Raw genomic sequence first — 14,997 nt, 5'->3', positions numbered from 1 at the left:
TAGTTCCTGGTGGACAGAAAATCTTGTTTTGGCTTGTTTCTGTTTCCTGACCTGTAAAGTGTTAAACCTGAAGTCCTTGTACCCTCGATGGGGTTGGTGGAGTCACATAAGGAACACCCACAGAGTAAATGCAGCAGATTTTGTCCTGCCAAACCACAGAGCTTGTTCACCTGTTGGATGATGCTGCACCACCTGGGAAGGAGCCTATACCTCCTATCTGATTAATATTTTGAAGGCTCTCTGGCTTTAAAAGTGTTGAGAAAAGAAGGTTAATTTAATTAATATCAAGATATTTGTTTCTCCCAACAGTGGTTTTCACAACAACAACATCAAAGCTATTCCAGAGAACGCATTCGTTGGGAATCCCCTCCTCCAAACAATGTAAGAAAATTAAGTAATGTTTCCTACATCTTTCTATTGACAGAAAGGGGCATTTGCTGCTGTCTTTAGCTGGGATTTCTGACAGTGGTCAAATGACAACAATCTGATATTTGCTATCCGTGTGCCAAAGCAGGCTGAAATTGCTGCTTCTCAGCTCCTTCTCAGAGCTGCTGTGGGTTCTCCTTTCCCTGCAGCTGACTTTTGCTGCAGCACAGGCTGATGGCAAGGAAGAACAAAACACAGGTGGTCTGCATGGAAACCACCTAAGCCCTGGCTGACATCTGCTGATGTTTATTCCTTGTGCTCAGAAAAGCTGCTGGCCAGCCACAGCAGCAGCCACACGTGTCAGAGAGCTGGGACTCCAGATCCCTGTGTGTGCCCAGACCTGGGACACAAAGCTCTGCAGATAAACACACCCAGCTGTCAGGTCATTTCTGCTCTGACCCAGGCACAGTTAGGGATGTTTGGATACTTCTCTGAACAACACAGATATTGAAAACCATGTCAAGTGACAAAAGCTCTGCTTGTCCAAACCGGACTTAAATTATAGAAATATCAATATCTGGATATAGAAATATCAATATCTGGACAGCCATGGTGAAACCATTCAGTGCTCCAGCCAGCACAACCAGCGTCCTCCCTATCTGCTTGGGCAGCATCCACTGAGTGATGATGGGGGCCCATACATCCAGAATGTTCATCTCTGCATTGCATCTGCCCATCTAAAGTCTTCCACAGTTAGTGGGGGGGGGAAGTGCTTCTTGTAGGAGGTGACTGAACTCCTCCCCTGTCTCACTGGGTCTCAGAAGAGCTCACTTCACTCACTGACAAGTGGGAAAGGTGCTGGTGCTGTGTGTGAGACCGCAGGTGTCCTCCAGTTCAAGGTGTATCTCAAGGACTGAAGAAGGGTTTTACACCTTTCCAGCCCATCTGGTTCAGCAGGACCCCAAAGGGCCCACTCAGAGCAGCAGGAGACCTCAGTTGTAGCAATGTCCAGCCCAAACAGGACAGTGGGAGAACCTGTGTTTATCTGGGAGCAAGAATTAATTCCTCACAGCACAGCAGCACCTCCTGCATGGCTTGCTGCTGTAGCTCTGAGGCTCTTGACCTGTAACAGCATCTTCTCTTTGTGTGCAGCAGACTCTGACCCGTTCCTCTTTCCCACTGCAGCCATTTTTATGACAATCCTATCCAGTTTGTTGGACAGTCTGCTTTCCAGTACCTGCCAAAGCTCCACACTCTGTAAGTTCACCAAGCACAACAGAGGTAACACCCAAGGTCCAAGCCCTGCGTACTGGGCACCTTTGTGGCCTCTTCCCTCCCTTCGTCCAAGAGCCCCTGTGCCAACTGAGGACCATGAAGCCACTCTCTTGTCCAACCCCAAAGGCTACTCCAAGGAGTAGACACTGCAGATGTTTTCTTCTGAGGAAGGATAATTTTGAAAAGGGCATTTTGGAGACAGCCACTAATTCCTCCTCCCCACACAGCTGACAGGCACTGAGGCTTTCCAGGGCCTCCACAGCCGTGCCAGGAGCAGCAAAGTGCCACACACAAGTGCCACAGCTTTTTCTGCTGTTGCATAATTGCCCAAACAGAAGGACACTGAAGGCGTCTGCCTTCCTCCACAAGATGGAGAAGTGGAGGAACATGTCCCAGCACTATGGCACAAGTCATATTACTGGGCAGCCAGCAGTGGCACTGCTTCCTTCATATGTTTGGCCCTGGGCCTGCTCCAGGGCCACCAGCACAGGCTGGGCACCACCTGAACCACAACAGCTGCCCCATGCTGGCATTTCAGCCAACCTGTTGTGGCACAGCATTAAAAATACTGAGGCAGAGGCAACCTCATAAATCTCTATTTATAAGCCTCACCCAAGCACATAAAATAAATCATTCAAATAGCTCTGCATTCTTTAGATCCAAATGCATAGACCCAGGGAGGCTTGGGTGGGATGCCCTGCTTACATTCCCCATGGTAATTGTTTGGGGTTTTTTTATTTAATTTGGGTAGAGATTGTGCCAAGAATGTCAGGGGCTGGGAGAGGCTTTGAGCTTGCCAAGTCTCCTTGCATGGAAGTGCCCAGCTCCATCTCGCTGTGTCTGCACAGCATCTGCTCCAGCCACAGGGACATGCTGGGCCTTGATCACATCTGGGTGTGAGGAAGCAGATTTGCCACTGTGGCTGATGGGTCTGGAACCCTGAGCAGCTGCACGTGCCTCCAGGTGCTCTGCCCACCTCACTTCCCCCTGGTTTCTCTGCAGGTCCCTCAATGGAGCCACTGACATCAGGGAATTCCCGGACCTCAAAGGCACCACCAGCCTAGAAGTTTTGTGAGTGGCACCTCTCTCCCTCTTACCCTGCTAGCTGTGCTCTTCCTCCTCCAAGGTGGTCCAGGCTGTTTCAGTGAGGACAACTTTCCCAGTGCTGTGCAGTATTCAGCTCTGCCTCTCCCTGGTCGCTCACCCTTCTGCTTCGTTTCACCCCTGTGGCTCCTGAACACAGCTTTCCTCCTGTGAGTGGCTCTCTCGGTACTCTTGAGTGTGCTCCAGTCTTTTGTTTGTTTGTTTGTTCGTTTTGTTTTTTCCTTCCTTCCCTCCTGCACCTGTGAAGGAGTGAACCTCTGAGTGCAGTGTTTCTGCTGCACCCCTGTGTCTCTGCCCATACTGGAACCAGCACTGTGGTGCAGTTCAGGAAACATCTGCCACCCAGGCTGGGGCTCCTGCAGCTGCTCTTGTCCCCTCCCCATGCCCCAAGGCCTTGGAGGACACACTGCCCTGGCTACACACGGTTCTCCTCTCTTGGACACCGTCCCCACGCTGAGCCCAGACTGGGAGCACCCCTGGCCACGGTGGGACCTGGCCCTGTCTCAGGGACACAGGGACACACCATCCATCCCTCAGACACAGCTGCTGAGGCAGTCCTGTCCAGCCTGAACAGTGGGAACAGGGATGGCAGAGCATGCTACAGAGGCCACTGCCACCTGCCCCCAGCTGGCCAAGGACAGCTGTGAATTCAGTACTCAGCAGTGGCCCAGAACTCTTCACATTCACCTCAGCCAGGTCCAGCAGCAGTGCCTCTTTCCAAAACTGCCAGGCAGGATTTTATCCTCTCCATGTATTTTATTGTCCTACTGATATTGTCTCTCCTGCCACTATCTGGGACTGGCAGCTGGGCTTCTGGGTCACAGAAGTGCTGGCTGTCAGCAACACCATTTCTTGTTTCTCCTCCATCCCTCTAGGACCTTGACCCGGGCAGGAATCCATTTCCTCCCCAGAAGGATGTGCCAGCAGCTGCCCAGCCTCCGAGTCCTGTGAGTAACCCGTGTCTCTTACAAAATGCCCTCAGGAGCTGGGCTTTCCTTTTGTCTAGCTCAGGGAAAGGACCAGCCGTGGAAGACCATCCTGTGGTTCTTGTTCCCATCATCTTTTCCATGCAGAAATCACCACCTTCTTAATCCCTACTCTGAGCTCTTGCTTGTTCTTCAGCTTGCTGCTCCATCCCAGCGTGCTGCGCTGGTCCCAGGGCTGCAGTCAGGCACATCTCCTTGCTCTGCACCAGCAGGACCTGTCCCCTCCCATACAAGGGGAGTAGAGAGAGTACAAAAGGAGGTGGGTAAGAATGGCCACAGCACCTCACAGCTCCCAGCTGAAGCTCTCAGCCCAAAAACAAGGGGGAAATCACCTTCACCCTCTGCCCCAGCCTTGGCTTGTTGCAGTGGGAGCTGCAGCAAGTGCCATCATCTGGAGGGAGGATCCTGTTCATATCCCAGGAGGGATCAGGTCTGACCTGATGGGGACCTCTGGGGCCACAAGGCCACATTTCCTCACATGGGGCAGCACAGCCAGGTCAGGGTTTTGCTTGGTCTCTGTTTCTTTGGCTCTGCCTGTTTAGCAAGGCACTGAATGATGCTGGGGGGTCACGCTTTCTCCTTTAGCTTGGTACATGATGAAATCAACATCCCAGAAAGGTTCTACATCATCTCAGGAATCATACCCCTGATTCCTGAGATCCCCAACTATGTTTGCACTCAAAGACATCCTCAGGAAATGAGTCATGAGCCAGATTTATACAAGTTTGCAGCCTTAGGGCAACAACAGGCTTGCCTCTCATCAGTCTTTATACAAGCAAGCTGAAAAAGAAAACAAGTTTGTTCCAGGAAAGCAACAGGAGTGAATTCTTGATCACAGAAATTGGAAACAAGAGTAAAACATAAAAATAAAAGAAGACAATTTGTAACTTAGGAGATTACAGGCTTTTGGTTCCAGATGTCCCTGTAGGGATGATCTCTCATCTTTAGACATCTGGACCAATTCAATGGATGACTTGCTACAAAAGTGCAGCCTCTGGGCTGGCCCAGGCTGCCGGGTCCCAGACCTCTGTTTATGTTTGCAGTTATCAGAGTGCAAGCCCTCACAGCAGAGCCTGTTCTTTGTGCCTACCCCCCACCACCATGTGGGAGAGTTTTATTGGGACACACCAACTTGTTCCTTGTCCCTTGTCCCTTGTTCCTCTTCCCTAGTGAACATTCCTGACACTTATTGCATTGCTTTCAAGGTTTAGAGAGAGAGAGTGAGGGCAAATGTTTGTGCATGCTTCCATCTCTCTTGCCTTTGAAATGCCTTGGGCCCTGTCCCCACAGAGCCAGGGGCTGCTCTCTGCCTGTCCCTGGGCAGCCACAGGAGCTATGTCTGTGACACATGTGGCCATAGATGACACAGGTAAAGCTGCATTTCCAGGTGTGGATTCTCTGAAAGGACCCTGCACAGGGACTGTAGAGCCACTGAAGGGGCTGAGGGTCACAGCCATGCTGGGATGCCCCACACAGGCAGGGCAGCCTTTGGCATCAACCTGGCAGCATCCTGCTGCTTTCATCCAGAGCTCCTGAATGAAACTCTTCGTGTAACCATGGTACACCCTGAGGTGGAAGGGACCCACAAGGATCACTGAGTCCAGCTCCTGGCCCTGCACAGAGCACCCCAACAATCCCTCCCTGGGCCTGACAGAGTAGTCCCAATGCTCCTTGGGCTCTGGAAGATTTGTATTTCTCCTCAAGCAGAAATAGGTGAAACTCCCCTGAGCAGAGCTGAAGTCCCTTGGTGCCATCAGCACCTTCATCCTGGTACGCCCCCAACAGAGCATGAGAGACTGAGGCTGCTCTGTTTGTTACCCTCATTCTGGAGGAGCCAGAAATAACTCCTGGGGCTGGTTCTCCCCCATCACTGTTAGCTAAGCTCCAGCCCTGCCAAGCCCAATATATTGACAGAGAAAAGTGACTGATGCTAAGGTTTTTCTCCATCCTGGGTGACAGCCTCCAGAGCCAAGCACAAACCTTTTGCTTGCTTTTCCCTGCCTCCTCCTCTCCACCATGGAAAACTGGTGGTGAGTGGGTTGGCAGGAAAAAAAAAAAATTGAAATATTTTAGGAGCAATCTATTGGCAGAAAGATGGAAACCGAGTTTGGAAAGTCGGCCGAGAAACCACATACAAAACTTTACCCTGGGGTAAATTTCCCTTGAACAACCACAAATCCAGTCTCTGCTGGTGGGGGAAAGAGCTGGGTTTAAACATTGCTCCTTATCCAGCCTGTTTCAGCTTCAATAAATTCTCATTAAGCTGTGCCAGGGTGGGTTTTCCTCTGACTATCAAGCCACTCTAGATGCTGACGGGACACTGAACCATGAACCAGTGGCAAAAGGAGTTTGCTGCAAACTGCTTTTGAGTGACAGCACTTGAAAGAACAAGGACCAGAGATTTCCAAAGTCTGTAATGTCCTGAGCCAAATCCTTGCCAATGCCACAACCCCTTCCCTCACCTTGGGAGAAAGCCAGGAAGGGCTGAATGGGGAGCAGGTAATGGGCAGTGGGGTTGCTGTGCCAGGAGGGAGCTGCTCAAAACCTCCCCAGGCTCTGCAGGCACATCTGCAGCTTGTGCAAGCTCTGGCAGCAATATCTCCATGCTGTGCCCATGGGAAGCAGGGCTGGGCGTGGCAGAAGTGGCACAGGAGGGTTTCCCAGCTGACCTGAGGCTGGGGAGGACAAGCCCACCCCAGCTGAACGAGCAGCTCCATGAGCCCACGGGCTGGGCTGCAGGGAGCTGGGCTGGGGGTGGGTGAGTGGGGAAATCATGGGACAACCCTCACCTTGCACAGAGACACCCAGAGCCAGCAGCAGCGTGGAGATCCCACTCACTGGGGTTACGAAAAGTGGAGCTGTGCAGGGTGAGGTGAGGTCACCTCGCTCTCCAGCACTACCTGCCTTGCAAGGGAGGGCTCAGGGGCACTGGCTTTGGTGTCCCAACATTCTGTGCTGTCCTTTCCCTGCAGAGAGCTGTCACACAACCAAATTGAAGAGCTGCCCAGTTTCCACCGGTGCCAGCAGCTGGAGGAGCTGTGAGTATGGAGAGTCCTTGTTTGGGCTGTGCTCTGGGGGAAAAGGCTGCTTTGAGGAGAGGGGTGGTTCCCACACACAGAGCTCCCTAAACACTGGGGAAATTGGGCATTGGAACTCAGTGTTTGGAGTGCAAATGGACCAGAGCTCCACTCTCTGGTCCTGTGCACATACAGAATAAAAATATATGCCCTGTGCACTTAATTCAGTCAGGTCCTGTCAGAGGTCACAGACACAACACTTCAAACAGAAGTAGGATGTGACAGAACTGAATTCCCTTCACTAACTCCAGGCCACTATGAGCTAATCAAGAATGGGGTTTATATCCACCATAAATGTCTTTTGCTTCAAGGAGGGGCCCCATGCCATGGGCACAAAGCAGCTCTTATCCCCCTGCCCAGGGCCAGCCCCTCCGGAGAGAAGGGGGATTCTTTCCTCAGCTGTAGCTCTGGAACTGGGTCCTCTCCAGGCCCCAGGAGGCACTGCTGCTGCTCTGAGACAAAGTTATTCATATTCAGCTCAAAATGTTGCCCTACACTTCAAACAGAACCCAAGTTCTTGGCCTTTTTGAGAAAAACTGTTTAAAAAACCAGTTAAGATAGACTCCAGGATTTTTCATATAATTCTACTACCTGGAAGAACAGATGTACGGGAGCAGCATCCCCATGAAAACCCCACAGGAGAAGTTGTCCCTGCTCTCTGTAGCACCTCAGCCTGGATAGTCAGACCAGCTCATCCAGGCTCAGCAAACTGGGCATTAGAACACTGTGAAACTACATGGAAACGAGAGTACACAGTCCCTGCTGCTTTTTATGGCAGCTCTGAGAGTACCCCCAGGAAAGCATTTGAAAAAAATAGAAAGTACACCAAAAAAAGATAAATGTCCATAATTTCAAACCTGTAGTTTCACAGGTATTTTGCCTGAATTTCTTCTTGCAAAATTTTATAATATACCAAATTCAGACCTAACATTAATATAGAATCACATTAAATCCCAGTTTCTGGCTACTGACGTCAAATAGATTATACCTATGTACCTATAAAATATTAATATTAAATTAATATTATTTTTTAAATTAAGTGACCAAAATGAGTATTTGGTCCCTTAACCCCAAAGTTTTTATCCTGCAAGCCCCACCCCCACCCAGCATCAGTATTCCTGATGGTTTGAAACAAGTCTGGTGGTGCCTGTGGTGCAGCCTGGCACAGAAAGAGCTCAGCTGTGCCCTTGCTGTGCTGTAACTGCTGGTGAGCTTCACCTGCACCACACAGCTGGTCCCTCACAGCTAAACACCCCTGAATTATTTTTCTCAACCTTGCTGCAATATCCCTTCTGCCCAAACTCCACCTCTCCCAATCAGTGACCCCCAAATCTGTGCCCACATCTTCCAGTGGCTCCCAGGTGAAATCTTGGCTGGAGGCAATGCCAGCCTGGGGCACCACGGGGGCAGCTCAAGTGCCCACCTTTGGAACAGGAGCACGTGGCCAAATACCAGCTGAGACACTACAGCCAGCACATGAGGGTCCTTGGGTGAGCCAAGATCATTTCTGAGTCTAAAGGCAGGTTAAGCACCTGGGAAATGCCCAGGGAGCTGCTGTAGGTGGAGCAGCAGGCAGTGGCTGGGTCACCTTGCAGAAGGTCATAGGGAGGGGGATGCTGCTTCTGCAGGTCTGGGAGCTCAGGATGGGCTCACACGAGGGAAAACAGCCCTGAGGAACTGAACTTTTCCCAAAAGGTGCATGGCTGGAGCATCCAGGATGTCTCTTGAGGATGTGGGGAGTGTGTAGGTCAGTCAGCAGAGTCTGTGAACTCTCACCCTGCTTTTTCCCCCTTCCCCAGGGGATGAAGGAGCTGGAAAGGGGGATGTGGAGGGCTGAGGCACTTCATGTGCAGATGTGGACAGTGGGTTCTACAAGACATCAAGATATTTCTTCATGAAACACTGAGATACCCTCAGCCCTCAAACCTTCATCCTCACCAAGGCAAAGAGCAGCACCACATGGTCCTTCCTGAAGGGTCACACAGAGCTGGTTGCTGATCACTGGCTCCAAGCTCTCAGCTTTTCCTCTGGAAAAAGCAGTTTGGAGCCTTAGGGAGGAGCAAAGCGGGAAACTAGTGTGAGTTTGGGGTCAACAGGGTATCTTTGGCCACTGCACATCAACATTTCTTTACTCAGTCATGATGGCATCAAAAGGAGAGGCTGAGCCCTGGAGGAGAGCCTGCGGGAGAGAATGGCTTTGACACATTTTGCTGCTCATCCTGTTTAACTCTTGAAATAAGAGTAGGTCTCCCAAGCACAGCAACTTCCACGATAACAGTGCTGCCCTGGGACAAAGATCTCCAGCTCTCTTCTCAGAGCAGTTTCTGTTTTTCCAGGGGTCTCCAGCACAACAAGATCCAGGAGATTCGAGCAGACACCTTTGTGCAGCTGATGGCCCTGCGCTCCATGCAAGTATTGTGTGCCAGGGACCAGCTGGGGTCATGCTGGGGAGGGGGACTGTGAACCCAGATGGGCTGGGGGAAGCCCCAGCCTGCCTCTGTCTCTGCTGAGTCCCTCTTCCTTTTTGTCTTAGGAAAGAGGAGAGAACAAACCATCCTTTTGGCTTCCCCTGTGCCTGCAGACCCCCTCCTCACCTGCCCCCTCATGCCCACACCCCACATGCTCTCTCCACATGCAGCAGCTCTGCCTGGGCAGAACCCACACCACAGACAGGCCTCCTGAATGCCAGGAGGAACCCAGGGCAGTACCCGAGTGCACCTGAGCTCCAGCACCCCTGTCCTACATAGGCTGGTCCTGGCCAGGCACTGCTGGAGCATGCAGAGCATCCCGTTTGGTTTGAGAGCTCCTCCCCACCACGCAGAAGTTCGTGTTCCACAAGTGCACCCGAGCACCTCCACACACAGAGTCACCTCCCAAGTGCCTGGCACCTGAAGGGCACTGTGGCTCTGAGACATCTGGGAAGAGCCCTGACAGTCTTTATTTGCTGTTCTGTTAGAAGTGAACTAAATCCCACCAAATCTGTTCCCATGGGGCAGCAATGTGAGGGCCATTTAATAGCCCAGCATTCCTGGGATCCCCTGAGTGTCACAAACACCACAGTTACACCTGAGGTGTGGCAGGTGGCACTGCAGACACCCAGGGAAACGTGAGCATGCTGCCCCAGCCCAGTCACACACAGCTGAGAAAGCTCTGGCAGCTTTGGGTACGTTCTGTCCCTGGGAAAGGATTCATCCTGCCCAGTGTCACACACACCTGAGCAGGTATCTTGAAGGTTGGCCTGCAGTCAGCCTTAGGGCAAGAAATGTGTCCCAGTTTGCTGGTTTCCTCTACACTGCTTACAGAGGGAGTGGAGCTGTCTTACTTGGATGGAGGCAGAACTTACTGAGGGGACCCAGTGACTCCAAAGCACTGTGCATGGCAGGAGACACTCTAGAATCACATTCCCCAGACCCCTGGCCCTATCTGCCTGTGCTGCACCCAGCCCTGTGACTGCACTGGGAATGCTCTGGCACTAAGGCATGACCTGTTTGGCATGTTGGCAAAAAAAATCCCAAATTAACAGAAATTAAGCCAGAAAAGAACATTTTGCATGGATCCTTTCTCACTGATTTCAGCAGAGGAGCTCCTGCAAGGCAAATTCTTGTGCCCTCTGTTGGAAACCACCCATATACAGACCCAGACTTGTCTGGGGGGAGCTGCAATGGGACAGAAATTGCTGCTGACCAAGGGGCTACACATCCCACATGTGCTCCCACCAGGGCTCCCTGCCAGTGTCAGCAGCTTCACTGCCTTGCTCTGCTCTCTTCTTACTGCTGTGTCCTTGCCTTGCAGAGACCTGAGCTGGAATTACATCCAGTTTATTCACCCAGAAGCCTTTGTGACCCTGCACTCCCTCACCAAGCTGTAAGTTGCAGGGATATTTCCTCCACAATGGACCAGGGATGGGAGGTATCTGAGGACCTCAGACTGACTCCCGGGGCTACCAGAACACCTGGGATTTAGATGTGAAAGACTGATGTGTTGAGGTGCACGTCGCAGCACTGATGTGGACACAACAAATCCTATTAATAAAGGGATGATGAAGTGCAGGAGGGGCCATCTTCAAGATGCTCTCATCCTGAACACTTAAACCTCCATTTGCTGATGCTTCCATAGCTGCCTTAGATGCCTTTAAGGAAGATCAGCAGGATGGGCTGTTTCTGCAAGAGTCACTGCAGACCATCTGTGCTGGCTCTGGAGGGCCCCCTCTCTGAGACTCTTGGGTGTTTCATGGGCTGGGATCTGCAGTCATCCCTGAATACAGTGGAGGAAGAGATGTGTGGGGCACAGACGTGCACAGCCAGGGAAATACCACCCAGAGCTTTCAGCATGGCCCCAACCCCAGCCCCTCACCTTCCCAGGGACTGCAGTGTTTACCTCCAGAGGCTCCTGGCCCCAGTGCAGCACCCAGCCCCATTTCAGCATCACATCAAGGGAGCAACTGAGGCAGTGCCCTCTGCTTGGCTGGGATCCCACAGGCAGCAGAGCCCTGACCGTGGTCTCCCTCTCTGCTTTCCCCTCACCAGGGACTTGACTGACAACCAGCTGGTCACGCTGCCCCTGGACGGTCTGGCTGGACTGACCCATCTGAAGCTCCAAGGCAACCCAGCTCTCTCTGAGCCCTTCACCAAGGAGAGCTTCCCCAAAATGAGGTACTTGGAGTGTTGGCCCTTTCACTTCTGGTGCTCAGCACAGGCTGTATTTGCTCACAGCACTCAGCCTCCTGCTCTCCTGGCCCATCTCGTGCTTTCTCAACGTTTCCAGGCCCATGGGTTGAGGAAGATCCATCTGCTGCTAGCACATCTCATCTTTAATATGTTCCACGGGAGAGCAGTGACGAGCTCCCAGGCCACCACCCCCACCCCAAACACACACACACAAGTGGAAAACATGGAGCAGGCCCAGCTCAGGGCTCCTCTCAATGGAAAACATTCCCAGAAGCAGTCCTACCTAATGACATCCAGGTTTTCTTCCATAAACTCTGCTTGTGTGGCCATGTCTTGTCTGGTATGGATTAATGAGGAGCCTGAAGGAGTCAAACTGATGAAGAAGAGGCTGCAAAAGGCTCAGAGCAGAGTGCTGTGCTGCAGGCTCAGACTTTCCTGACCCTCCTTGGCTCCTGGGTCTCAGTGTGGCACCTGCCTTCGGGCTTAGACACCCATGGTCCAGAGAACACAAATTCCTTCCAGATGAAGTCATCTCTTGCTTGGGTGTCCCAGGGAGTTCTCTTCAAGCTAAGAATGCATGAGCTGATGTTGCCACTCATCCAGGATGGGTTCCCAAAGCTGGAGCTTCTCCAGTTTCCACACAGGGCTGGGGTCACAGATCACTGCACCAACACAGGGCTCAAAGCTCAGGCCTGAGGAGAAGCATGGAGCTCTCCCTTCAGGCTGCCTCAGCAGTGGTGCCTGCAGGGTCTCTCTTTCTGACTTTTTTAACTCATAGCTAGAAAATGCTGTATGACTGGTTCCCAAATGGCAGGAGGTTCCAGGAGCTTTTGGAGGGTTTTCCACACCCAAGATCATAGAACAATAGAATGGTGTGGGTTGGACAGAAACATTAAAGCTTATCTCATTCTACCCCTGCCATGGGCAGGGACACCTTCCACCATCCCAGGTTGCTCCAAGCTCCGTCCAGCCTGGCCTTGGACACTTCCAGGCATGGGGCAGCCACAGCTGCTCTGGGCACCCTGTGCCAGGGCCTCCCCACCCTCACAGGGATGAATTTTTTCCCAATATTCCATCAAACCCTGCCCTTTCCAGCAGGAAATGAGGATTCCTTGTCCTGTCCCTCCAGACCCTTGTCCAAAGTTTGCCTCCAGCTTTCTTCACAGAACCAAAGAACCAGAGAATCATTAATATTGGAAAAGACCTCTGAGGTCATTGAGTCCAGCCTGTGACCAGCCCAGAGCACTCAGTGCCACATCCAGTTGTTCCTTGAACACTTCCCAGGATGGGGACTCCACCACCTCCCTGGTCAGCCCTTTCCAGTGTCTAACAAGCCCTTCCTTGAAGGAATTCCTCCTGATTCCAACATGAGTCTCCTCTGGTGTAGTTTGAGGCCATTTTCTCTCTCCCTACCCCTTCGTGCCCAGAGAAGAGTTCAAGCCCCACCTTGTTACAATCATCAGCTGTAAGGAGTGATAAGGTCCCTGCTGATGAGGGGGATCTTCCTTTTCTCCAGGCTGAGCCACCTCAGCCACTCTCTATATGATTTACTCTCCAGACCCTTCCCCAGCTCCATTTCCCTTTCCTGACTCTAGCCCCTCAATGTCTTCCTTGAATTGAGGGGTCCAGGGGACACAGGACTCAAGCTGCACCCTCACAAGTGCCAAGCTCCTTTAGGCACTGCAAGGAGCTCTGAGCTTTCCCTGGAGCCTTCTCTTCCCTGGGTGAACACCCCAGCTCTCCCAGCCTGGCTCCAGAGCAGGGGGGCTCCAGCCCTCGGAGCAGCTCCATGGGCTCCTCTGGACCTGCTCCAACAGGCAGTCCCTTCTGCAGGGTGGGTCAAGCTCAGCACTTCCAGGGTGTTTCTCCTCTAAATCAGTTCCATTCACATCTCTTGAGCTGGTTTGTGTTTGTACCAGAGAAACTGAGCCTGCAGCAGTGCTTCAGTGAACCATGCCAGGCAACAGACCCATTAACATTCCCCAAATTTCGGGTACTGCCATTAAGCAGCCTTACTCTTGGGGAATATGTCTGGAAGAGTCATCTGGGAGCAGTTCTTAGCCTTGCTGGGAGGATCTGCACCTCCCTACCACCTTTCAATAATAGGATCTAATTTGGAGCTTATAACAGGAAACGAGCTTGTATACAGAGTTTCCAGACCCTCCCGGGGCTCGGCCAGAAATGTTTGGGAACATAAAACAAAAGCATATTTTTAGAATATAGAGTTTTACCATATTTACTGATCTTGTCAGGGGACCTTAATTGTCTGGAAAACCTGGGGTTCCTTTGCATTCATCAGCAGTCTCCCTGACTTCCAGCAAAGCCATAAATGCAGCTGCTGACAGACAGCCTGGTATTGCATCCAGATGATGCTCAGCTGCTGTTGAATTAACCTTGCAACACATGTTGTAATTAGCAACTAACAATTCAACTTTCAAGTAGAAATCAGACATATTTAAAGAACTTGCTTCACTTGGGAGACCTGAGAATTCCCTGCCTGAGGTGGGACTCCTGGAACTGGAGTTTGAAGGTGCCCTCAACAAGCAAGGGGAGCCTTGCTCTAGGGAAGCTTGTCCCCTTGAAGGAAGGAAAGAATGCCTGGGAAAACATGGCCTTGGGGTAAAAATTGAAGACTGTAAATTGCATATTGGAGAGAGGAGCTATTTATTCTGAGGAGAACAGCAGAAGGGTTTTTAGGAATGTGGTGGTTTAGGACTGGTATTCTCCAATTTAGTATTCCTGCTAATACCATGCACCACTCACTGCTCCCCAACTGGAGGCACAAAAGGCCAAGATCATGGGTTGAGATAAGAACAATTTACTGGAAACAGCAATGAGATAAGACACAAACAGTAACATCAACAATATTAATAACAAAAAGTATAAGAAAAGAAAGTTATTTGCGTGGAAAGCCCCCAACAACAAACAAATACCAGATGGCTCCCCCACCACATTTTCTCCTTTCCCCCTAGCCCCCAGCAATGAGTAACATGGTACAGAATAACCTCTAGGTCCTGGCCATGCTCCCTCACACCTACTGCAAAAATTAACCCTGTTCTGGCTGGAACCAGGACAAGGAACTATCTGGGAACTTAAGAGCAGTTTCCAAACCTGGTGTTTGACAACATTCGATTGACTGACAGTGTCTTAAGCACCAAAAGTGGTGCAGAGACACCATGGGCTGCCCTGGGATCACACCCTGTCCTACATGGAGCCTTCACCAAAGCAAAATCCCTCTCCACTGTGACCATCACCACACAGACCAGCTTTTGTCATGTCAGCAGCACAGGTACCAAAACTGGAATGATACAGAGAAGGTCAGCATGGCTCCTGCACAGAAATTCGTGAAGTGTTCCATATTTTTTTGACTCTGAGGTTGGCTCAGCTGCTTAGAGCACGGTGCTAATAGCACCAACATTGTGGATGTGATCCCTGTAGAGCCCATTCACTTCAGAGCTGGACATGATGATCCTTGTGGGTTCCTTCCAGCCCAGAATATTTTGTGACTCTGTATAGATGAGT

At 51.3% G+C, this 14,997-nt stretch overlaps 1 protein-coding gene and 1 non-coding gene across 2 annotated transcripts in view; both read left to right on the top strand.

The window, feature by feature from the left end:
• Positions 1-14,997, top strand: part of LGR6 (leucine rich repeat containing G protein-coupled receptor 6) — a 151,653-nt gene that overhangs the window by 126,810 nt on the left and 9,846 nt on the right. The window contains exons 8-15 of the mRNA XM_064399090.1: positions 310-381; positions 1,552-1,623; positions 2,644-2,712; positions 3,621-3,692; positions 6,704-6,769; positions 9,145-9,216; positions 10,601-10,672; positions 11,335-11,460. Coding sequence (XP_064255160.1) covers positions 310-381; positions 1,552-1,623; positions 2,644-2,712; positions 3,621-3,692; positions 6,704-6,769; positions 9,145-9,216; positions 10,601-10,672; positions 11,335-11,460 — 621 coding nt within the window. The remainder of the gene's footprint in view (positions 1-309; positions 382-1,551; positions 1,624-2,643; positions 2,713-3,620; positions 3,693-6,703; positions 6,770-9,144; positions 9,217-10,600; positions 10,673-11,334; positions 11,461-14,997) is intronic.
• LOC135286286 (U6 spliceosomal RNA) lies at positions 14,747-14,839 on the top strand. The gene has a single exon (XR_010350695.1). It is a non-coding gene; the product is annotated as a U6 spliceosomal RNA (small nuclear RNA).

The sequence above is a fragment of the Passer domesticus genome, chromosome 25 (genome assembly GCF_036417665.1).
Source record: "Passer domesticus isolate bPasDom1 chromosome 25, bPasDom1.hap1, whole genome shotgun sequence".
NCBI classification, from domain to species: domain Eukaryota; kingdom Metazoa; phylum Chordata; class Aves; order Passeriformes; family Passeridae; genus Passer; species Passer domesticus.
This window is presented reverse-complemented; position numbering and strand designations above follow the sequence as displayed.